Here is a 26,387-nt window from a genome sequence, read left to right as displayed (position 1 = left end):
AAAGAATTGGGTCCAGCGAGGTCCCGCGATAATACACCGCTCAGTTATCCCAGAACGGAACGAACCGCTTAAGTGGTTCGTGTCCAAGCAGACCTCGCTGAGGTACGGTCTCTCGGTAGTCTGCCCGCGTGAATACTTAGGTATATCGATAATTCGGCGATTGACCCTGTCGCGCACGGGTAGAGTGTTGACTAGGCCGTGGTGTGCGTTTGGAGCACACCCGTGACTGGTTTCCGGCGTTGTTCCGGAAGGTCGCGACTGAATTGTCCGTCCGGTGGGCAGGACGGCCGCCATTGGCTAAAGCGGCTGTCCGCACGCTGGGCGGGCGGTAGATTCGTAACAATATCGTGTTTGGACCCATCTTTAGATGGTGAAGAATCACTTGAAAAACTCGTATCCAAATCCAGATCTTCACCCAAATCTCGTCAATTCGTCCTCGTCACACACCCAACCCGTCCACCAAGTTTTGTCTGAATCCTTCCTTAACATTTTGAGACTATCCTGCTCACACAGACAGACAGACAGGGTGAAAACATAACCTCTGTCTACCTTCAGTGGTAGAGGAAACTACAGCGACACTCGGTGGAGCACATAGCTTCACCCAGGCTGAACAGTTTACATTTTGTATCCCACTGATAGGCCAGATCTGGATTGGGACCTGAACCAAAATCGAATCGGCTTGTTCTCAACACCGAACCAACTCATCTACCTAGTTTTGTTATAAATCCTCAACAACTTAAAAAAATATTGTGCTTTATATCATTTTTGACTACCACTCACCCACCCCCAACTCTAAATGGTGAAGAATCACTCAAAAAGAAAAATTCTCATATCCAGATCTGGATCTTCACTAAAATTGAATCATTCCATCCTTGTCACACACCCAAAACTCTTCACCAATTTTTTTTCTGAATTCATCCACAACTTTTTGATATATCGTGTTCACAGACAGACAGGGGTGAGAACATAACCTCCATCCACCTTTGGTGATGGAGGTAATAATCTAGTCACCCATAGCATTCTGTGACAAAGTGCTCCCAATGTAAACAGAACGTATTCACTGTGCTTAGTGGAACGTTGTCCACTTCAACAGTGTGGAGAGTATTCACAACGTTCAAAACAATAAAAAGTCATACCCTTTCTGGAGGGATCGTGTCCCAGTTATTATCGGTTTGAATCAGTGTGACCACTCCTTGGCTTTTTTCACAAGATCTTGGCTAATCGTTGTTGACCTTGGCATCTTGGTTTTCCATAGGTTTTCTTGGGGTATAGGTTTTCTATTATCATCGCTTTTCCGAAACCTTGTGAATTATTGGCTTTTTTAATTGGCTCACCTTGGCATTTCTGAAAATGAGGAGTGGTCACACTGGTCTGAATGATGCTGGGAAGGCTTACCTATAGAAAGAAGAGCTCACTATCTATGATGGGAAACGACCTTGCTGGAGTTCCCCCTTCCATTAACACTACCCTGAATCGAAGAAGACCACAATATTCCCAGACAGGCATGCCACATGCTCACAATAATTAACTGGAACAGCACTTGGTAGAGTGGGTACCTCTTCCAAGCTGAATGGTTTACGATTTGTATCCCACTGATAGGCCAGCTATGCATCTGATCTTCACCAAAATCAAATTAATTAGTCCTTGGCAGACACCCAACCTGTCCACTAAGTTTTGGTTGAATCCGTCCATAACTGAATTTTGAGTTATCATACCATATATCGTTTTTGGCCCTATCTCTCAACGGTGAAGAATCACTTAAAGGAATAAAAAAAATTATCGTATCCAGATCTGGATCCGGAACTTCACCAAAATCAAATCAATTCATCCCCGTCACACATCCAACCTATCCACCAAATTTCATCGGAATCCATTTATAACGTTTTTAGGTATCTGCTCACAGAGAAACAGACAAACAAGCAAAGAAAGATTTCTTGTGAAATCCAAAAAATCCATGGAAACAGCAATTTGGTAATTTGGAAAATTTGACCTATCAATTGTTTTACATGATGGAATGTTGCGTATTACAAATTTGGTTGATATATTTTCTAATTGTGGCCTGATAGGTGTTTTACATGTTTTGGATGGCATTGACCTTGACCTTTGACTAATTTTGAGCAGATTTTATACACATATACTACACATCTATCTACAATTCCAGCAATGTGTGTGTGTGTGTGTGTGTGTGTGTGTGTGTGTGTGTGTGTGTGTGTGTGTGTGTGTGTGTGTGTGTGTGTGTGTGTGTGTGTGTCTGTGACCGCTGTTTCTCGACAACCACTGGTCCGATCTAATTGAAACTTGCCAGGTATATTGCTGGGGACCTGAGTATGTGTCTTTTCAAGGTTTGATATTAATCGGACAAGTAGTTTCCAAGTTATGGCCATTTATTTACCAAACCAATGACAGGACACGTTGCTGTGTAGGCGTGGCCGATGGGGAAAGGGCGCTATTTAGTTACCAATAACAGGACACGTTGCTTGGCATTTTGCACCCACAGTATCTATCTTCTATCTATCTATAATTCCAGCAATCTCTGTTTGTTTGCCTTTCAAAAGGTTTGAAATTAATCGGACAAGTGGTTCCCAAGTTATGGCCAAGTTAGAGCGCGTTCCCCATTACGGGTTACAACGTACGGACTTCCGGATAGTGATGACTTACTGTATTCTAATAATTTCTCGATTTCTTATGCGCATTTATAGATAAACACAATACCCCAATCCAGTCGTCGTTTACAAGAGCGAAGGAATGGACTGTGTGGTTGTTCAAAAGATTTTTTTTTTGCACGTACGGGCACGTGAGAGCGAAGGAACAGCCTGTGTGGTTGTTTCTGGCATGCGGTTTGAATTTTTTTTTTTTTTTGCACGTAAGGCCACGCATGTACGGGCACGCACTGGTATGTACAAATAAACTGTGTAAGTTTCAGTCTGATATCTTGAAAAATTCCTAGTTTAGCAATAATAAGATCACAAAAAATATCCCACTTGATTATAATGGGTTGAAATTGTCATGGACACCGTTTTTGTCTTTGCCACGTAGGGTTTTTTCTCTTTGCAATGTGGACTTTTTATATTCCACGTCAGACTTTTCCCTATACCACATAAAGAAAGATAAATTTAATGAAGTAATTATACCTTGCGCACACTCTCAGCTTAGTACTGAGGTGGTTTACCAATGGGAGACCTTTTGATTATGACTGGTGAACCTTAAGTGTTATTGCAGAAGACCCTCAGACAGAAGGTTTAATGAGTTCTGTGGGGAACTCAGTGTTCTAATGGGGTCAACAGAGACTTAGGGTTCTAAAGGGTCTTGGGGATCTTAAAGAGTCTTCAGGGACAAAAGGTTTTAAAGGGTAGAAAGGGTCTTGAAAGGTCCAAAGGGTATAAAATGTTTAAAATGGTCTAAGGAGTCTAAAGGTCTAAAAGATGTTTCAAAAGTCCGTAATTAATAAAGGTAAATAAATAAGAGACATAGTCAAGGTCGAATAATAAATAATTAATGGATGTGCTCACAGTCTAACTCACGTTCAAACAGTAAGTAATAAATAGACAAACTCACAAGGGTCGCCCAAGCCTTCACCTCAACGAGGGTTCAACGTCCACCCGTTTTTCAGTTTTATATACAGTATATACATAGATATCAAGTGAATCAGTTGAAAATTGATGATTTATCTGACTTTGACCTTTGACATCAAAAACAATAGGCTTCCAGCTTATCACTACCTCTACCAGGTGGTGAAGTTTCATGAAGATTGGAGTAAAAATGTGACCTGTAGGCGAGTGACATACAGACAAACAGATAACAGACCAGACCAACCAATATACTTGCGAATCTTCGATTTTGCAAGTAACAAACAAACAGGGGTGAAAACATAACCGAAGGTAGTCGGAGGTAATTAGTGAAATAAATTAAACAAACAACTACTTTGCCACTTGGAACATGTTGTCCAGTGATCATAAAAAAAACATAACTGAAATGTTTTGTTTTTAATCAACATACAACAGTTATACCCGTCAAGATATTTGTTGAAAACATGAATTCCAAAGCTATATATGTATATATGTATATATATATATATATATATATATATATATATATATATATATATATATATATATATATATATATATATATATATATATATATATATATTTGTGTGTGTGTGTTTATCCTGTAAATGCTGTATTTTTACACCTATGTCCCTTTCACCATAACAAATTATAAAAAAGAAAAGCAAGATACTTTACATACATGTAAAAGGAAAAACAGGAACAACAAAAACATACATCCGTGCATTTTGTCTGTAAGATGTGTTGTCCATTCAACAAGATAATTGCTCTGCTTTTGGCACAACTCAGGGAATGTCATCCTTGGAAGTACAACGGAATCGTTAGTAGGGGAAACGGCAAGCAAGGGTTAAATTGGAGATAGGTCATGATATTCTCCAACAAGATGTATTGAATAAAAAGGGTAATGAGAGAGGATGAAAGGGTAATGAGGAGGAAACAACTTAAACCCTCTTAGGCAAAAGATCCCGTCCTCACTTTCAGATCCACCTTGTAAACCACCTTGTAAACAGGCTGCCATTCCCACCCTGTCTGTCCCCTTGCTCCGCAGGTCGCAGCAAAACAGATGCAACGACATAGCAGCCATATTGGTGGACTATTGCAGGTGCTGAGAACTGCAAAATCCAAGGGGTATGTCCATTGATCGACCACCGATGAATTAGATTCTGCCAGTAAGGTCGAAGATTATTCTGGCATCGACGAGTTTTCTCAGGAACTCCTTCTCCTTCTCTATGTTGTGCGTCCAAGACTGCAGGGAAATGACAACATTATGCAATGGCCCAGAATACTTTATGCAAGTTGCATGACGGGGAAGTCGGAATGGACACAAGGTCTCCAATAGGCAAGGATGGAGGGATTTGACAAATGGAGTGATATGGGGAATATCTCACTGGCCTATCTTACCTTTTATCCTCAACCAACCCAAATAACAAATACTAATGCAATTTTCAATGCTCTCCTTACCTCCTTAATGGCAGACATTCTCGTGCTTTCGTAATAGTGCAGGTAAGCATCATCGTCTAGGAGGTCGTAACCGAATCCGGCAACAGCCACGTGGTCACAAAGGTGCAGTGCCATGGTGATAGCGGTGGCACCTAGAGTTGGAATATTCTGCACAGATAAACAAGCGACAATCCACAAATCCCACCAGAAACCTGCATGAAGTTCATGTCACGTGTGGAAAGTTTTATAAAATGTGATGGAAACTTCTATATCAATTATGTGCCCAATTTGCGAGAATTAATTATCAGTCGAGATATCTTGAGTAGGTGACACATATCTGAGAAATACAGTGAGTGATCAATGCAGGCATTATTGACATAAAAAAAAAACAAAAAGAAGAAAAAAAAAATCAGTGACATAGCAGCATTACACCATCAGGTGGTGTTGCAACATCATGAGGAGTATGTGTTGGGAATACATTAAATCTAGGTCGATAAAGACTAAAATCTCCATGCATCACCAAACATCAATGTGTGGTAGGCGAACGCACAAATAAACAACTTGCAATATATCTCACCCCACGGCCCATCACAAAGTTGTTGTTTGGAAGGCCAATCAAGGTAAAAGCAGCTTCATTGATGAAGATCGGGTTGAGGATGCGAATATCCTGGGGTCTGCGTGGTATCCTGGTAGCAACAGGCTTCCAGAAGCCTTTGGTTGGGTTCTTTTGTGTAAATAAAACAAAGAAAGGAAAAAAAGTGAAAGGTGGGGTGAGGGGGGGGGTGGTGAGTAACACAAAGAAAGACATTTTGCAAATGCAATGTTTACCATCACAATAAAACTCAGTCACTGATGAACGAGTGGTTATTGCCAGCAGAACTGTAAGAACTGTCGTGCTTAAAAGCAGGCAAGGTACATTAATATGGTACATTATGTTTGATCTCCAGGTGGTACATTAATATGGTACATTATGTGGTACCACAGAAAACCGCTTAAAAATATTTACATTTTAAAAAAACCATAGCAACGTGGTATGCAGGTCGGAGTGATAGTAAAGTGTATCATACTAAAATAAGGAATTTGGTATCTGTCTGTCTGATGGTGTTTTGACCGCAATGCATTCGGTGGTTACTTATCCAATCTCAACCAGACTTGACAGAAGGACTAAGGGTCACACGATGGAGGTTGTAGCAACTTAATTTGCCCCCCTCCCCAAGGGGGTGTTCTGCCTTGGATGAAGTCCTTGTTAAGCCTTTGTTTGAAATAATGTTCATCGAGCCAGAACGGAAGGAGCCAGACACGCTTGGGCACTGTGTATTGCGATACCACCCGGGCCTTTCCAAAATGATTGGCAGGAAAGTATGCAGCGCAGGGATTGGTGTAGCCTACAAGCCTCTACACACCATCCGTCATGTCATTTCAAAACTAAAAGACCCAATATAAACTGTTGATAAATCTGGAGTAGTTTACCATTCGTCATGCAGAGACGATGACCAATTCTACATTGGTGAAACTGGAAAAAATTTAAACCAATGGCTAGATGAACATGATTGAGTAATCAGGCTTGGAAAGGTGACACAGTCAGCCATAGCACATCATTGCCTGCAATCTGGCCACAAATTTTGCTTTAATGGGACTCGTGTCCTCGACACGACGTCCAACAAAAGACACAGGTTGATTGATACTGGAAGCATGGCATGTGAAGAGCTGAGAGGGTAGTCTAACTGGGGAGATTGTGGACAGACCCACACAGTACACACCTCTGATACAAATGGTGAAAACAAGATCATGCAAACAGCTGGATAAGGTGAGCTACAAACAAAATCACTCGACCTCAAACACCACATCCACGTGCGTACAACACCAAACGAGAACCCCGACAATCACACAACCCACACATGAAACCAGCCATGTTCGTGCCCCAGAAACACAAAAACAACAAACACATGCATACAACACCAGATCATGTGTAAGTAATACCAAAAAAAAAGAGCAGAGCAGCCCATCGATTATGCGATTCGGCATTTATTTTGCTTGATGTTTGCAAAAAAAAAAATAAAAACCATTCCTCAATTTGACCTCGAGCACCAGCATGTGACCAGAAATGAGTGCTCATAGCGGAAATAAAAACCGGATACCTGTCGAGGCTCGGGGTCTGTTGGCCTGTGGAAGCCTGCTGTGACGTGGGTGAAACGTCGTCTGTGACCGGGTCTTGCTCTTGCTTATTGCTCAAATTAGCAGAGTAGATGTAGTTTACTTTTGGTTGGAAGTGCCTTCTTCTTTAAAAACGATGGAATCCCAACCACCCCAATATTATACCACATACGGTGCCTTTAGAAAGTCTACACCCCCTTCAAAAATTTTCACCTTTTGTTGCCTTATAGTCTGGAATTAAACTGCATTAAATCAGAATTTTTCCACCTTTATTTACACATCGTAACCCACAACTTCCACGTGAAAAAAATTTCTACAAATTTCAGAAAATTAATTAAAAATACAAAACTAAAATATGTTGGGTGGATGTGTACACCCCCCTTATAATAGCAATTCTAAATGAGCTCAGGTGTAACCAATCACCTTCAAAATCACACACCAAGTTAATTGGCCTCCACCTGTGTTAAATTGTCATGATTCTGATTATTTCAGAATAAAATCAGCTGTTCCTGTTGGTTTTCTCTGCTGGGTAGTGCATTTCACTGTCAAGACTCAACCATGAGCACAAAGGAGCTTTCAAAAAACCTCCAGGATAAACTTGTGGAAAGGCACAGATTAGGGGATGTGTATAAAAAATATCTCTCGGAGCACAGTCAAGACAATCATTAAGAAATGGAAGGTGCATGGTACCACCAAGACCTTGCCAAGATCAGGCCATCCCTCCAAACTAGATGACCAAGCAAGGAGAAGACTGATCAGTGAGTCCACCAAGAGGCCAATGGCAACTTTGAAAGACCTCCAGGCCTTTATGGCAAAGACTGGTCACTGTAAATCAAGGTAAGAGCAGCTTTATTGATGAAGATTGGGTTGAGGATGTGGAGTGCTTGGGATATTGTGCATGTGACAACAATATCCCAAGCACTCCACAAATCTGGCCTGTACGGTAGGGTGGCAAGAAGAAAGCCATCTTACTATAATTCACCGTCTGTCTGTCTGTTCCCAGGTACCGCAAAAACGGCTGAACCGATCACAATCATTTTTTGGATGTGTAATCCTGGGACCCCTTGAAGTAAAATAGGCATAAATATAATAACATGAGCCCCTTGACGGCTCCCGTAGGGAGTGGGTGCTTCTAGTTACCCAAACAAGAAAAAGAGCAATCAGAGATTGCAGATCCTCGCCAGGACATGTTTTGTGTGGTGTATTTTGTGTACTGGTGTGTTCCGTAATTAATAAGAGATAACTAGAACTGCCACTTTGTAACTGCTGGCAGTGATGAAGGGTACCAAGATGTCCCGCTTTGTGGCAACCCCGCTTTCATCGGATATTTGACCCTGACCCATGACATTTATTATGATTCAATTGAATCTAAAATGAGATTAAAATAAATTCAATTCAAATCAAATTGAAGACCAACTATGTACAGTCCTGCAATGGAGTGATCAGAAGGAACCCAAACAAGCAAAAAGCAAAGATGAAGTCATCAGGAGGAACCTGGATAGCATTCACATTTCAGCTGCTTCTCCTTTACCCTCAAACCCATCTAAGCACAGCCAAGTGAACTTTATTCAAAAATTAATTAACTAAATAAAAAAGAACCCAGATAAAAAATTAAATAATTCTGGCTGAAAGACCATGTGTCTGATCAGGTTGAAAGTTAAAACATATATTCCCCATTACTACTGGATCATAATTGTAAAGTTTCACATCGTTTGATTAAGCTGTTCAAGAGAAAGATTTTTTTTTAAATTCTTGCTCAATCCAATATGACTGCCAGACCATGAAGATTGGGTTGAGGATGTGGAGTGCTTGGGATATTGTGCATGTGACAACAATATCCCAAGCACTCCACAAATCTGGTCTGTACGGTAGGGTGGCAAGAAGAAAGCCATATTACTGAAGATATCAATCTTCCATCAAAGCCATCTTAAATATCAATCATTTGTGAATACCCTGGTATCCCTAAGGCTTGGGTAACATTTCTGTGAAGTTCCCCTCGATCTCTCCAGCCGTTCTGAAGAAGAAGATTTTTTATAGGTGTTAGGGTAAATCCAACATAGCTGCCAAACCATGTGACCTACGATGTCATACGTGTGAACCTTTTGTACAAGAACCCCAACATGTTAAGCTGTCAGTCAAATGTGTAAAGTTTTGCCTCAATCTGTTCAGCCACTTCAGAGAAGAAGATTTTTGAAGGATTAAAAAAAACAAAAAAACAATGTCACCCGCAGGGTGACCCGTATCTTGCCAAAAGGTGACCACGTGTGACTTCTTTAAGGTCACACTGAGGTGAACAGAGCTGCTATCCACCAGGAGCGACTCCTTGAGGAATATCTGCCTACGAGAGATTCCGATGAGAATCGTTCTAGAGTAACCATGAAAAATATGCTTATGCCTCATAACGTCACCAAATGACGTCATAATGTCTCAAGCTTGACATATCTAGAAAGCACTCATCGAGGTGTTCAATTTGAGGTACTACACGATATGGTTCCTAAAACTTGAAAATTTGACCTTGGGTTCAAATATGTTTGACCTGAGGCGCTAACCATGAAGGTCAAGGCCAATCGCCACCAAAAATTAATCAGCTGAGCGCCAGACCATGAACTATATTCCCATGAAGTTTGAAGACGATCCGATCAAAATTACTCAAAAAATAAGGGTTTCGTCGACTCCCCTGATTTGCGACAAAGTGACCTTGACCTTTGACCTTGACCTTGAAAATTTTATGCGCTGAAAGGGACCTCTAAAGGCCTCTGATATGCGAAGTTACAAAAATTTCCAATGATAACTGTGCTCTGTGGAGTGATTTATATGTGATTACAGACAAACAAACAAACAAGAAAAAAAAAAAACATATAAGCTGACTAACATATCTTGCAAATCTTCGTTTTGGCAAGATAACAAGCCAAACGGATTCAAATGCAATACCCTCTCCTTCGGCGAGGGTAAAAAAACCCACCTTGAGTCCCCTTTGAGGTATGCAAGAAACCATTCCAGAGATTCTGAAGCCATGTGGCAAAAAGTTTTATGGTCTGACGAAACCAAGACGGAATTTTTTGGCCGAAATGAAAAATGCTACGTTCGGCACAAACCCAACACATCACATCACCCAAATAACACCATCCCTACTGTGAAGCATGGTGGTGGCAGCATCATGTTATAGAGATATTTTCTCATCAGCAGGGATTGGGGCACTTGTCTGGATGGAAGGGAAAATGGATGGAGCAAAACACAGAAAAATCCGAGAGGAAAACCTGCTGCCTTCTGCAAGAAATTTGGACGGAATTCACCTTTCAGCATGACAACGACACGAAGCACACAGCAGAAGCAACACTGGAGTGGCTAAGGAACAAAAAGATAAATGTATTTGAGTGGTCCAGTCAGAGCCCCGACCTCAATCAAATCGAAAATCTGTGGCAGAACTTGAAGATTGCTGTTCATCAACGCTCCCCACGCAACTTGACTGAGCATGAACAGTTTTGTTCAGAAGAATGGGAAAATATTTCCCAATCAAGGTGTGCAAAGTTGGTGGAGACCTATCACAACAGACTCACAGCTAATTGCTGTCAAAGGTGCTTCCACCAAGTATTAACTAAGGGGGTGAACACTTATCCAACCAAAATATTCTAGTTTTGTATTTTTAATTAATTTTCTGAAATTTGTGGAATTTGTTTTTCATTTGGAAGTTGAGGGTTACGATATGTAAATAAAGGTGGAAAAGGTCTGATTTAATGCAATTTAATTCCAGGATACAAGGTAACAAAAGGAAAAAAATTTTGAAAGGGGGTGTAGACTATATATCGGCACTGTATAGTGTGTGTGTGTGTGTGTGTGTGTGTGTGTGTGTGTGTGTGTGTGTGTGTACATATATATATATATATATATATATATATATATATATATATATATATATATATATATATATATATATATATATATATATATATATATATATATATATATATATATTTTGTTGTGGTCCTGGGAACCACATCCCTCCAAAGCAATAGCAACCATCATACAGTGGTCCCAGGACAGTTATTCCATTAATATACGTTCAGGCAGACTCTTCCCTTTTGTCTACCAGGACAACGGGACAGTGCATTGTGTAAACTTCATCGCTAGGTCTGATTAAATATCTGCACTCATTCCTATTCTTTTTCATACTTTTTTTTCCTGAGGTAAATCCCAGCCAAGTGCGCCCTTCGCTGTGAGACGGGTCCTCAGCGAAGGCCAAGCAGGCATTACGCCGGACACCTCTCTGCAGAAATCACAGCCTGCCAAATGCACGTGCAGCGGTAATTTCCACCCACTGGACAGAAGGTGCACCCAACATGACACCCACGCTGCACGGAACACGTAACGAGATGGAAGAAACGGCACCCTAAATGCTGGCAACTTGCAAAGCGCACGCGGCGCACACTTTTCCACCCATTTCTCCATTTAATAATTATATCTATCTTCTTCTTCAACTCAACCCTACATACAATAATTATATCCAATCCTTTCCTTCAATTCTCTGACACAGATCTAGGCTGGCACCGTGCATCCTGCAGCCTCTGATAACCGTGAACATGATGCTCGATGGCGGGCGGACCCGTGCACTAACGTGCTTAATGGCGGACCCACGCCCTGACCACGTGTGCAATGGCGGACCCACGCCCTGACCACGTGTGCAATGTGATACTTTATCATCATACAGACCGGAGCACGAATAATCCACATCTTTGGTCGGGTCTGCGCATGGGGTTACAATAACATCTTACCATCGGTCTTCGCTCACCACGACAGAAACAAATGTCTCCCACGGACGGCAGACATCCTCTCGCACCTCCCCTCGATGCAGCTGCTACCAGGCAGAGGCATGCTGTGCGGCCAGATCACTAGGGCTGCGTGGCGCACCATGGAGCAGGTACATTGACCAGTGCCAACCGTGGGTCGCCGGGGCATGGCACGGTGTTCGGTGCAAAGCGATTCATGTAAAGGTGCTCGGAGCGAGATGATTCCGCAGCTTGGAACCATCTGGCCGGAAGTGAAGAGGAGTCGCTTCCGGTCATGGCGGCCAGCCCGTGTGCTGGCCGGGGCCCAACAAGAGCGCCCGATTCGAGTGACGACACATTGCTTCGGGTCGTCGCCCCCGCCTTGCACCACCGGATCTATAAAAGGACGGGTCGCAGGGCGGTGAGGGGGAGTAGTCGTTGTTAGAGAGTCGTCGTCATTCTTGTTCGTCGTTCCTGCCCATCGTTCCTGTCTTCATTCCTGTCAGCTTGTTCTGTCTGGCTTGGGATCGACAAACTACCCATTCGTCTGCTGGCTCCGCCCTTCCTTACCAATTCGCTTGCTGACTCCGCATTCTTCACCGCCTCGTTGTCTCTCTCCACCCATTGGCTTCTGACTCCACCCAAGTCCCCCCCTTCACGCCCAACGATCGCGTCTCATTCTCTGGACCGACGCAAGCTGCATGAAGTGCCACGAAGCAAGAGATGACACGCCAGCTGTCAGGGAGGTATCGCCCAGCGGAGCATCCCCCCAAAACGTATTGGTAGCACGATCGGGCAATTGTGCAAGGTATTGAGAGACCGTTAGCCTCATCTCATCTCCTTTTTCTCTTCAACTCCTCTTCAATGGGGTGTGTGTGTGTGTGTGTGTGTGTGTGTGTGTGTGTGTGTGTGTGTGTGTGTGTGTGTGTGTGTGTATGTGTGTTTGTGTGTGTGCGTCCTCATTTAAGTTGAGTGTACAATAATTATATCGGGATAACTCTGCTCTGTGTCTGCTTTTGTAAGTTGCTTGTATATTGCCGCACCTCTCACTTTTCTTCCTATCTTTACTTACACACCACAATAAAAGCTATATTCACTGTGCCACATACCTTTCCTCATCTGCCTGTTAATAAATTCCTTTGTAGAAATGTTCCCAGCTCGTTTTGTCTGTTCTTTCAATGATCCAGCATGGTCCGTATCCTAACTTAGCCGGGACTTTATTCCCAAAGATCCATTCCTTTAAGCCGGTATACCCTTGGCAGTGTCGCTCAGCTGCATCTGATCCAGTAAAGTGATCCAGTTCTGACAAGGTGTATTGAGGGCATGTCCCCCGGTCATTAGATCGCGTGGTTATTTTTAGGTGACCGGATTAACTAGACGGAGGACCCTAAGTCACGTGGTTGAGTTATTGGCGTTCACGGTCGGTTAGTGACCTGCCGCGTCACGGAATTATATCCATGTGCGATGGCCTGCAATTTCGGGGGTTCTGGTGGGATCCCGAGATAACTCCCCACCCCACCCCCCCCCCCCCGGCGGTCTTTTCACCCGACCCCTGGCTTGCAACGAAATATATATATAAATATATATATATATATATATATATATATATATATATATATATATATATATATATATATATATATATATATAAATATATATATATATATATATATATATATATATATATATATATAAATATATATATATATATATATATATATATATATATATATATATATATATATATATATATATCATAAATATATGTGGAAAAATTACAGGCCCAGACCGGGAGTCGAACCCAGGTCCTCTGGAAAACCGCACTAATGCTCTGCTATCTGAGTTATCTGGATGACCAACCAACTGAGCAATACAATTCTTCCACATTTACAGGTGCCACTCCCTTTCCCCTACTGCTTCCGGGGCACTTGCTGCCAACCACAGGAGCAGCGAGGGCCTGCTCACGAGAGGGTCTTCCCTCTGTGGGGGTACACATTGATGTCCGCTATTAAACACCACAGGGGGCGTATTAATATCATTAGAAATGAACAGGAGAGAACCAGCATCATAAATATATGTGGAAAAATTACAGGCCCAGACCAGGAATTGAACCGAGGTCCTCTGGCAAACGGTACCGGTGCTTTGCTGTCTCGGGTATCTGGGCGACCCACCAGCTAAGCAACACAATTCTTCCACATACACAAGATCACAATGAAATCCTCCACCCTTTGAGAGATTTTGTTTTTAATCCTGCTGGTGTCCACATCTATACATCCAACTCACCAGGAAACCTGGTGAAGTAGACAGTTTACTCGGAGACAACCCGACCACGAAACAAGTTAGTGCAGGTTTACATGGTACCTGTAGCATGTCACAGATCTGATCTGACCTGACAATTAAGTCCATCATGGTTATCAAATTCCAATGTTACTAGCCAACCACCACACTGGGAATCTCGGTGTCCATACATGTGCCTTAATATGTACCCATATGAGAGTTAAAAAGCGAGTGGAAAATGTAGGAAGGCAAAATATTCAAACAACTTTTGATCAGGAAGGAGAAGCTATTGAGACTATGAAAGGCAAGTGACGACCTTCCATCCCATATCTGAACCTCAATGTCTGTGAAGAGGAAGCAAAGTGACTTTCACAGTTTAACATATTGTCCGACACAGCCTCTGCCGACTTCATGTCCATTGTATAATCAGAATTAATATAATAATACAACTTCCCTTAAGAGAACTTAAACGCTGGAAGAGGCCATTAGGCCCACCAAGCCTGCACAATATATTTTTGTTTTTTTGTCTACATTGTCAAGGCTCGTATGAGAGCTAACACACAACGCACAGCAAGGGGGGGGGGGAGTGATGAGACAAGAGGGACGAGAGAGGGAAGGACAGAACAGTGGGGAACAGAGACATTACAGGGACTTTCAGGAAGGAAAGCAGGGAATTTGAAGGAGGTGGGTTTGGAGTGGATTAACGGGGGTAGAAAAGATCGAGGTTCTGGATGGAGGACAAGAAGAAGTGGTGGTAAACAACTGTTTTGAAGGCTTGGAAGGAAGGATGGGATTGAACAGAGAGTGGGAGCTTATTCCAAAGGCAGGAAAAAAGAGGAATGAAAGAGTGAAGGTGAGCAGCGATTCGTGATTTTGGTAGTTTTACCAGAAAGGGGTTGTTGGCCGACCTTGAGCACCCTGCGGAAATATGGTGGGGAGATATCGCAGATAGAGCAGGGGGGAGGGGGGCGAGGCCAGAGAGGATACGGGAGAAGACAGAAAGACCACCGACTTGCATGCGGTGAGAGAGAGTGAGAGACCCAGAGACTCAGCCTCATCGCGGGAGATGCCAATGATCTGAAATGCCTTGGTTTCCACAGCGTAAAGCTGAGAAAGGTGAGAGGCAGGAGCACCAGCCCAGAGGGGAGACCAGTACTCCTTCAGTCTGTGGACGAAAGCTTTGTATGTAGTCAGGAGCTCTGGTGGGCCAAGGAAGGACTTTTCATGACGGAGGATTCCCAGTCGGCGACTGGCTTTGGAGGCCAGGTTGGAAATGTGACTTTCCCAAGAAGATCATGGCAGATAGTGAGACCTAGAAGCTTGAATGAAAGGACTTCTTCCAGAGGATTGTTGAGAAAGTAGATCGGGGGGGGGGGGGTTATAAGCGGTCCTTTCGGAGAGACATCGTGAGAGTGTGATATTTGAAGGTTGTGAGAGGTTACCAACTTATGGTTGCTTGTCTGTACTCTTTCTTTTTGTAAATGCAGAGCATCAAGCAAGAAAGCAGCACATACCTTTTTAAAGCCTGTGGTATGACCTGGCCAGGATTCGAAACACCGACCTCCCAGACTCAGAGCAGATGCTACAAGCCATTAAGCCACTGAGTCTGGTTTACTCCACCTTCAGCTACGGGGTGATGGCTTGTTGCGGATCTCGATCTCTCTGTCTCTGTCTCTGTCTCTGTCTCTGTCTCTGTCTCTGTCTCTGTCTCTGTCTCTGTCTCTGTCTCTGTCTCTGTCTCTGTCTCTGTCTCTGTCTCTCTCTCTCTCTCTCTCTCTCTCTCTCTCTCTCTCTCTCTCTCTCTCTCTCTCTCTCTCTCTCTCTCTCTCTCTCTCTCTCTCTCTCTCTCTCTCTCTCTCTCTCTCTCTCTCTCTCTCTCTCTCTCTCTCTCTCTCTCTCTCTCTCTGTCAGTCTCACCTCTCTCTCTGTCTGTCTCACCTCTGTCTCACCTCTGTCTCACCTCTGTCTCACCTCTGTCTCACCTCTGTCTCATCTCTATCTCTCTCTCTCTCTCTCTCTCTCTCTCTCTCTCTCTCTCTCTCTCTCTCTCTCTCTCTCTCTCTCTCTCTCTCTCTCTCTCTCTCTCTCTCTCTCTCTCTCTCTCTCTCTCTCTCTCTCTCTCTCTCTCTCGTGCAGCCTGTGGCTGCTGGTTGCATCATTGGTTGGGATGCGGCTATGCCTCTAATGCAGTGTCCCCCTTACCAGTACACTGGTGCTCATTTTGCTGACCTCAGAAGGATGACAGGCTGAGTCAACCTCCTGGTGTATTTTAATTCAGCGGCCAATGGGGCTTGAACTCAGGACCCTAGGATCTCAAGCCACCACCCTAACCACTAAGCCAACACCAGACTTTGCGGATTGCTGAGCTTATACTTATGGTTCACGGTTCAATTACCTGTGTTACACATTTGATGGTGCACGGAGTAATTATTCCTTTTCGATTGTAACGTGTAAGTTTCAGTGTCACGAACTAGGAAAATTTACCCTCCGGTTTCAAATGTTTCATTAGCCAGAATTTTGTTTGGGGGAAGCAGAACACATGTATTTGGCTTAACGAGTGTCCACTGTATTTATTTAACCGCTTACCCTGAACCAAAGCAAAATCATTAGTCCCAGCAATGAAAACAGTGCGTTTAATTGGAGCAGGAGTGGGTGACGGGGTTGGCAACAAAATCAATGTGGCAATCACAAGCCATTCTCTTAAAGGGAAACTCAAATTCTCTGCAGCAGATGTCTGGGCTCTAAGTTATACACACAGTTAATGGTGATGACTCAATACGACAGTACTGGGTACAAAGAAAAGGAAAAAAGAAATTCACCAGCAATATGTCACTAGCAGGGGTACCCGACATTGCCCAGTGCTCTTCTAATCCTGTTGGCATTGTGAAGGAATCAATTTTTTTTTTTTAATTGTGCGTGCCAAAAACACTTTCCTACAACCACGAAGGAATGGGGTCGGAAATCATTTAATGTTACCTTTCACATAGCTACAAAGGCTGAGGCACTATAGAGTGATTTTTTTTTTTTAATCCAACTTATTTTTTTTTTTGCCTGATGAAACTCACTGATGAACCCACTGATGAAACTCTAAAAGTTTGCCGAAGATCCATTCAGCCATCTCTGAGAAAAATGGAGACAAACACACAGACACACAAGCTCTCATCGTATAGATGATGCACGTGCCACAGAAGGATCAAACCAGACTGCACTGCTGCGAAAAGCGCATTTAGTGTACATAATGGCATCTCTTCTTCCAAAGGGCATTCCTCGACACTAACGGTTCATCTTCAAATGCTGCTCATGCAGAATGTCCACAAAGGAAGGCTTGCTGTCTAATGGCCAGCTTATCACATTGCAAGAGCACAAATCTCAACAAGCTATTAGGCCTTACTCACAAGGACCATTGGTGAGGCAATCGGTTGAGAATGACGGATGGGAAGCATTAAACGACCACACAAACTTGGCATAAGCACCACGGGGTGGTCGCAGTATTAATCACCCGGAGAGTGAACTGCGATGAAAAATTCTCATGGAGTGCTCTGACTGGGCTGGTTGAGTCTGCTTGTCCGGCAAACAAGTATATCTGTTCCGCTACATGAAATGCCGAGAAAGCAAAAACAATCATTTGCGAAGATAACCCACGACCAAAATCCACTGCCGAAAGGTTTAGACACCACTATCATGACAAAGCTTCCAAACGAGAACCTTTTCTTCTTATTATTATTGTTGCTGCAAGTGCAGCAGTTAACGTTCCATTCCCTGCTTAACAAAAGGACAGTATGTCAATACATGATAAGCACAGCTTGACAAGGCGAAGGAACCATCACTAAAAGTCGACAGTATGAATTGGGTGGAACAGAAATCTGTTTTGTCAAGATGATAAATGATCAAGAATCATAAGAAATGTTTCCGAAATCAAGGCATAGATGTTTAAGGGGTGGCAGATAGATTGCTGCCTTCTTAAAAAGCAGGGTGTAATGGCAACATTGGGCTGTAAAATTTACATCAACCACAAACATTAACAACTTTTTGAGTCTTTGTCCTCTTCATCTTTAGCAGGACACGACAGTTGATGCCTCTTTTATAAAGAATACAAATACCGTCCCTCGTCTGCCTGTTGTCCTCGACCCATTGTCAATTTACCTTCCCCCAACTGTTATCGCTTTATAAGCCTCGACATTTGTATTTATAAAAAGAAAATTTTGCTTCCTCCAGGTGGCAAAATACAGGACTGACAGGATAAGGACAACAAGTCCAAATCAAACATGGAATCAAACTACAAGCTATTTTTCTGGTGCTTTCCAGGCATGGCACTGTATTATAGAGAACTTCATCGAGAAGGGACATTCAGCTGGGTATCTTATTTGCCCAGCACTCAATTGAGTGTGATGAGGTGGCTTTTGAAAAGATGAGGCCATTTTTTGAAAAAGTGTGCATTAACCTGGCCAAGTTCCTGCTCTGTACAATTGCTGGGAAGGTAATTGCAAACCACCAAGGCACATTCACCCATATGGTCTAGTGGTTAGAATAACTTGTTTACACCCAGGTGGCCCGGATTTGATTTGTGGTGTAGGCACCACACTAGCAGGAGTTGCGATCACTTGCGACTCGAGTAAAATTGAGTGGCAAGCAATTGAAAGGTCCACCCGAGTTCGCTCGATCACATGATGATGAAGGCACATTCCCTTGTCCAGGAAGCTGCTCCACAGCAGCAGCTATTCATTTATCGGTGAATGATGCTTACCAGATCGGTTTGTGATGGAAAACTAGATCCAATGATTTGCTCGAGAAGTTCCGGTTGCATATTGTTTTTTGGCTGCTCTAAGAGCACCCTTATTTTGGACATTTCCATCTGTCTGTCTGTCCACGAAACTTTGGTCAAGCCTAGGGGCTAAACTACTCAACCGATTCCAATGAAATTTGGTAGGTAGGACCAATATTTCTGGGAATCGTGTGCTTTCGAATATGGGACCCCGGGCCCTAGCAATGGCATAGCAACTGGTCAAAGTACATGGTGGTGGTCAAAGTGGTGGTTAAAAAGTGGTCAAAAATCGAAAAAAATCAATAAAAAATAAATCGAAAAATCGAAGCTTAGAGTTCTGTGCGGAATCTATCTAGCTCCCTTCATGCCAATTTGCAGCCCTAACAAAAAATATTTGTAGGAGGAGATAGGTTTTGGGCGAGTACATGTCGAACATTTCAGAAACGGTTAATTGCGAATATCTCTAAGAGAAAGAGTCTGATTTTGATGAAACATGGGTGAAATGTGTACAATGTAGCTAGCAAGTACACAAAAATGAATGGTTGCTATGCACACCTCCGTTGCTTAAGGTGCGGTCACACCTTGACGTTTTAGCCAGCCTATGCCGATTTTTGAAAAATTTGTCTAAAACGCTGGTACACATCGAATACGTTATGGGTAAGGTTTGGAAACATTGAGAGCACGCTGAAAAACACTGCCATACGTCGTAGTACACTGGCTTTCATCGTTGTACTTTGCTGTTGTCCTCAAATTTTATCATGCTTGAAATTTGTTAGACTTATGCCAGCATATGACTCACAAGTTCCGCAACGCTGGCCATAAGTTGTAGGCACGTTATGCGATTGTTGACACACGTCGACACATGTAAATTGTAAGTTGATCATAAGTCAAAACACGTCGAGGTAATGTTTAGCGTACCTGAAACTTATTTCGAGCCTATGAGTAACGTGTTGTAGGCACGTTACACGATTGTTGACACACGTCGACACACGTTACTTGTAAGGTACTCATAAGTCGAAACACGTCAATGTAATGGTTAGCGTCAGTGTTCCAGACTCCCTGTTTTTTATTTTTTTTTATTTTTATTTTTTCGGTATGACGGTCATGTTGACACTTCCATTTCTAGTGTGGTTATGATTTAAATCGTTGAGCGGCAGCCTATTAATTATATTATATTATAACCGCACTAGAAATCTAAGTGTCAACATCACCGTCATACCAAAGAAAAAAATAAATAAATAAACAACCAGGGAGTCTGGAACACTGATGCTAACCATTACATTGACGTGTTTCGACTTATGAGTAACTTACAAGTAACTTTTGTCGACGTGTGCCAACGATCGCATATCATGCGTACAACTTATTCCCATCGCATGCAGAACGTGTGAGGCATACGGCAAGTACGTCATAAAATGTTTAACACGTTTAAAAGTACAAGACGTACTCCACTTACGATGATGTATGATCGCGTACTTTAGCGTTCTATTAACGTATACCAAACTTACCCATACCGTATTCGACGTGCGCCAGCGTTTTAGACGCATTTTTCAGAGGTCGGCATACGCTGGCAAGATCGCCAAGGTGTGACTGCGATGTTGACACTTCCATTTCTCCGGCGGTTACGATTTGAATCATTGTGCGGCAGCCTTTTAATAGGCTACGCCACGTGATCGTCGGCGATACGTGCAGCGCGCTATGCATAAGTTCGACTATCGTTGGGCATAGGTTGTGAACGCCGACAACAGGCTAAGCATTCCTTGGTATAAGTTATCTATAAGACAACGAAACGTTCTGTGTCCGTTACTCATATGTTATGCATACGACCAACCCGTTATGAATACGTCCGAATCTTTATAAAAAAACATCAAAAGGTCAGCGTAAGCCAGCGTTTTACATAAATTTTGATACGTTGCCATTGCTGGCTAAAACGTCAACGTGTGACTGGGTTTTAGCAACAGCTAAAATACTTTATCGTACATCGTACACTTATTGTGGACTGTACAAAAAAATCAATACCTCCGAAACTGGATCTCCGAGGGACCTGTTTTTTTTTGTGCCCAAGGAGAATGTCTTACAGCATCATATAAAAAAGTAAAATCTTTAGCAAATAGATAAATGGAATTACCAGGGCTGCCATTTGTTAGAGTCTCTTTGGAAACATGCCTGAAATTACACAAGGTGGGTTTCTGGGTGCAAACTAAGAGGGCTGTGATAATCATATTTATTGTGCTAAATTGATTGATAGCATGTACATGAATATCGGCTAGTCGCGTCGGCCAGCTTTCCATCTAGAGCGAGCAGCCACATGGCCGACTGGCTTGTTTCCATTACGAATGACATCTGATTTTTAAAAATTATCATTTACCTTACTTAACCGCTATTTTTACTGAAGTATCATGAGATGCTGGAATCTCACGAGATTGTGAATTAAACATATTTTTTTTATTTACTGTTAACATTGTTCTTGATGAATGAGAACAGTAATATTGTTAACAACAGGAAGTAAAGGCCCGGTCACACCTTGACGTTTTAGCCAACGTATGCCGATTTTTGAATTTTTTTTCTAAAACGCTGGCACACGTTGAATACGTTATGGGTAAGTTTTGATAACATTGAGAGCACGCTGAAAAACACTGCCATACGTCGTTTTACGCTGGCTTTAAACGTTGTACTTTTCGGTTGTCCTCAATTTTTTTCATGCTTGAAATTTCACGACGTATGCCGGCGTATGACTCACATGTTCCGCTACGCTGGCCACAAGTTGTATGCACGGTCTGCGATCGTTGACAGACGTCAACACATGCTACTTGTAAGTTAATCATAAGTTGAGACACGCCGAGGTAATGTTTAGCGTACCCGAAACTTATTTCTAACCTATGATTAACGTGTTGTTGGCACGTTACGCGATCGTTGCCACACGTCGACAGACGTTACTTTTAAGTTACTCATAGGCTGAAAGACGTCGGTATAATGGATCGTCCTTGCGTCAGCGTCCACGGCCACGGCCAGGACACTTATTTGCAGCATTCTTCAAACTTTTCTTCAGCATGACGAGGATGTTCACACTTCGATGTCTAGCTTGGCTATGATTCCAATTGTCCATCGGCAGCGTCTACTTTCAATAGTGGGGTTTGAGCGATTTAGCACGTTCAATAGAAACGATTAAAATTTCCGAGCGCCAGCGTCAAAAAACAAAGGCGAGTCACAGCAATTTAGATCGTTCATTGTAAACAATGAAAATAGCTGAGTGGTACCGTTTAAAAGTCGTTGAGTGTAAAAAAAATCCAATTGTTGAGCGCAAGCGTCTACTTTCAATAGTGGAGATGCAGCCATTTAAATTGTTGAGTGGCAGCCTATGAACCTACCCGTGGACACGCGGACGCAAGGAGGATCCATCATAACCCACACCCTCCCCCTCACACTCACCTACTACTGCCAACATGAACAAACTACTACTAATACTAATACTGATACTGATACTGATACTGATACTGCTGACATGGACATCGACTCAAAAAGGAACTCGAAAACACTGTTGGGTTCCCCTTTTATGAGCAGCATTTTTATATACCAATTCCCAAAACCGGTGGGAACACGTCTTTATATGGCAGTTGTAAGCTAGAAACACGTTAATTTATTTTTTTTTGTCGACCGGAAGACGTCATTGGAATACGTCTACATACGTCGATGTGTGTTGGGACTACGTAAAGAATTGGTTCAAAGCACGTCAAACACAAGTTAGAAATAAGTTTCGCGTAAAAAAGACATTACCGCGATGTGTTTCGACTTATGAGTAGCTTATAAGTAGCATTTGTGGACGTGTGTAAGCGTTCACATATCGTGTGTAAAACTTATCCCCATCGCATGCGGAACGTGTGTCATACGCCGAGTACGTCGTAAAATTTTGAACATGTTTAAAATTTCTTGACGTACTCTATTTACTACGACGTATGATAGCGTACTTTAGTGTTCTACTCACGTATACCAAACTTACTCATACCGTATTTGACGTGCCCCAACGTTTTAGACACATTTTTCTTAGGTCGGCATACGCTGGCAAGATCGCCAAGGTGTGACCGCGATGTTGACACTTCCATTTCTACGGCATTTCTGATTCGAATCGTTGTGCGTCAGCCTTTTAATAGGCTACGTCACGACATCGTCGGCGATGCGTGCAACACGCTATGCCGAAGTTAGACTATCGTTGGGCATCGGTTGTGTAGGCCGACAACAGGTCAGCATTCGTTGCTATAAGTTATCTATAACACAACGAAACGTTCTGTGTCCATTACTAATATGTTATGCATACGACCAACTCGTTATGAATACGTCCGAATCTTAAAAAAAAAAAACATCAAAAGTTCAACGTCAGCCAGCGTTTTACATACATTTTAATATGTTGCCATCGCTGGCTAAAACGTCACGGTGTGACCAGGCCTTAAGGAGTAGAGATTGTGAATTAGCATTCTGTCAGTATTTAGTTTTAACAATGTTTTAAATGAACAGGAACAATATAGGAACATAATGCAGGTATGTTTTAATCGTTCAGATATTCCCCCTTCGTGCTCTTGTCGTTTTACACTATCATTTGTGCTCAATTCAATTAACATGTTTAATGCTAACGCCTAAAGGATGTGATGCACCCTTTATGAAATGAACTGCCAGTGGATGAAAAAATTTCCACATTTCATGTGAACAATAAGAGACAATTAAATTAAATGATAGGCAGAATGGCCTTCTTTTGTGCCAAAGTTCCTTGTGTAATGTTGTTAAGAATGGGAAGAAGGGGAAGGATTTCCCTTCTTTCTTGTAAGGGTACTCCTATTTCTTACACACAGATTCTATCTTGTATAAACAAGAAGTCCAAGTGATATTTGAACCACCCTCACATAGTACAAATCTGTTGGCCGATCTCACAAACAAACTCGAAGGGCACTCGGCAGAGCGCATACCTCCGCCATGAAATGCCTGAGCCACGAGAATATATCGAGACCAATACATTTTTGAAACATCATGCTCTATATCATTATTGGCCTCTCTCTCAATGGAGAAGAATCACTTTAAAATTAAACAATCATCGTATCCAGATCAGGATTCGGATCTTCACCAAAATCGAAACAATTCGTCATGGTCACATACCCACCAAGTTTCATCTGAATTCATACACAACTTTTTGAGATATTGTGCAATATATCATTTTTGTCCCCATCTCTCAATGGTGAAGAAAATCACTTTAAAATATCCTCACAGTTTGATCTGGATCCGGATCCGGATCTTCACCAAAATCTAATCAGTTCGTCCTTGTTGCACACCTAACCTACCCACCAAATTTCATCCAGATATGTTTACAACATTTTGAGATATCCTGCAAACAAACAGACAAACAAACAAATAGACAGAGAGGGGTGAAAACATAACCTCCTTCACCTTCGGTGGCAGAGGTAATAAATAATCCTAATAGGCATCGTACTACATATGGCAAGATGAGCAATTGATATGATTCAACAGATCGGTGCATATCTTCTCCAGCATAGCTATAAGGATACGGGATGGAACTGCAAAATTCCTTCGGTGATGTTTTTGGGGTTTTTTTTTGGGGGGGGGGATTTTCTACACAAATTGTGTAATCACCTGTGTATTTGCACTAGAAGAGGAAAGAAGAAGAAAATCTATTGGGGATGAATCACCGACATGTGTGTTGTGCTGGGACCAGGATGGAAATAAACAACATTGCTCAGGGAAAGACTCATCTCTAGTTTAATTTCCCAGTGTCTTCCAAAGTAAGATGTTTCAAGGGAATTGTTTAAAACGTTTATTTTCCAAATTTTCCACTCAAATAAAAATGACATCAACTGGCAGAACTGAATGATGGCTGAGCTTGTCAACGGAGCAACCAAAAGCTCTCAAAAGCTGACAAAGGTCACAGCTGGACTTTCCTCGATATCTTCGTGAGTTCTGTCATTTATACGAGGTGGTTTGGATTTACTTTCATGATAATAAGGCACGATTGCACAAGCGACGAATAAAGTCTTCCAAGTACAAATTGCTTCGAAATGTATTGTTAATTAAACTTATAAAATCCCGAAACTCTACCCGAAGGCAAATTCAGTGCTACCAAAGCAGCGTCACGGCATGAATTAGACTGTGTGGTTTTCAGTTACCTGCCCAGTGGAATTCGGGGTTATAATTTGTAATTGGTCCAGGGTGTTGGGCGATAGCTTGTCCACTCTTCGTAAAGAATACCGTGGGATCTTTAATGTCCAGCAAGTAATGCAGGTCGATGAAACACTTTAATGTCCATCCGAGGAACGGCACATATATTGATGCTTTGCCTTGCCTGCCAAACACCAGGATGGTGGTTTATAGCTGGGTCAAGATTCAAGCCCAGGTACGACGGCTTAAAGGTGAATGTGCATACTTCCAGGCTATCCATCCAGCCTATTGTTAATTAATATTTTCAAAATGAAAATGAAATGAATATTCAAAATGTTCAACAAGTAAGATGCATCACACTCTTATAAAGTGCAGGAAAGGGTTAACCCTTTGAACTGTACCATGATTTGTTGCTACAATATGACACCTGCTGGGAAAATAGACTAAAAAGAAGGGGATCGAGGAGAGAAAAGAATAGAGATCTTTAAAACTGCAAAAAGAAAAACTATCAAAGCACATTGAACAAATGTTTTGATGTCATCAACAGAGAGGGGAACTGACAAAACAGAGGGCATTGGTGTTGGAGAAGCAATGGAACAAACATACAAAGAATCAGGCTGAACGGTTTACGTTTTGGATCCCACTGATAAGCCAGATCTGAATCCGGACCTCAACTAAAATCTTATCGACTTGTTCTCGTCACCTACCCAATTCATCCACCTAGTTTTGTCATAATCCATCTTCATCTTTTTGAAATACAAGTGCATGCCCGTATGTGCGTGGCCGTACATGCAAAAAAAAAACAAACAAAAAAAAACTTTCAAACCGCGTGCCAGAAACAACAACATCAGAGGCCGTTCCTTCACTCTCGCGTGCCCGTACGTGTGTGGCCGTAAGTGCGTGGCCGTACGTGCAACCGCGTGCCAGAAACCACCACACAGGCCGTTCCTTTGCTCTCGTGTGCCCGTATGTGTGTGGCCGTAAGTGCGTGGCCGTACATACAAAAAAAAACAAAATAAAAACTTTCAAACAACTGCACAGTCCATTCCTTCGCTCTCGTAAACGACGACTGGATTGGGGCATTGTGTTTATCTATAAATGCGCATAAGAAATCGAGAAATTATTAGAATACAGTGAGTCATCACTATCCGGAAGTGGTGCGTGCCCGTATGGAATGTTCACATGCATTCCACGAATTATCACTTGCATTGAAGTAACAAATGCTGTGATACACACACAGAGTTAATTAAAATCCAAATTAAAATCAAGTTT

The 26,387-nt window shown here is 42.3% G+C and overlaps 1 protein-coding gene across 1 annotated transcript in view; it reads right to left on the bottom strand.

Annotated features, from left to right (window-relative positions):
• Positions 1–3,477: 3,477 nt before the first annotated feature.
• ST3GAL3 (ST3 beta-galactoside alpha-2,3-sialyltransferase 3) overlaps positions 3,478–26,387 on the bottom strand; it is a 107,666-nt gene continuing 84,756 nt past the window's right edge. The window contains exons 8-10 of the mRNA XM_085886934.1: positions 5,584–5,730; positions 5,028–5,174; positions 3,478–4,812 (exon numbers count right to left, since the gene is read on the bottom strand). Coding sequence (XP_085743060.1) covers positions 4,723–4,812; positions 5,028–5,174; positions 5,584–5,730 — 384 coding nt within the window. The 3' untranslated portion in view covers positions 3,478–4,722. The remainder of the gene's footprint in view (positions 4,813–5,027; positions 5,175–5,583; positions 5,731–26,387) is intronic.

This window comes from Eptatretus burgeri, chromosome 6 (assembly GCF_056783735.1).
Source record: "Eptatretus burgeri isolate ZD-2024b chromosome 6, Ebu_testis_v1, whole genome shotgun sequence".
Lineage (NCBI taxonomy): Eukaryota > Metazoa > Chordata > Myxini > Myxiniformes > Myxinidae > Eptatretus > Eptatretus burgeri.
The sequence above is the reverse complement of the archived record's forward strand: the minus strand, read 5'-3'. Positions and strand labels throughout refer to the sequence as shown.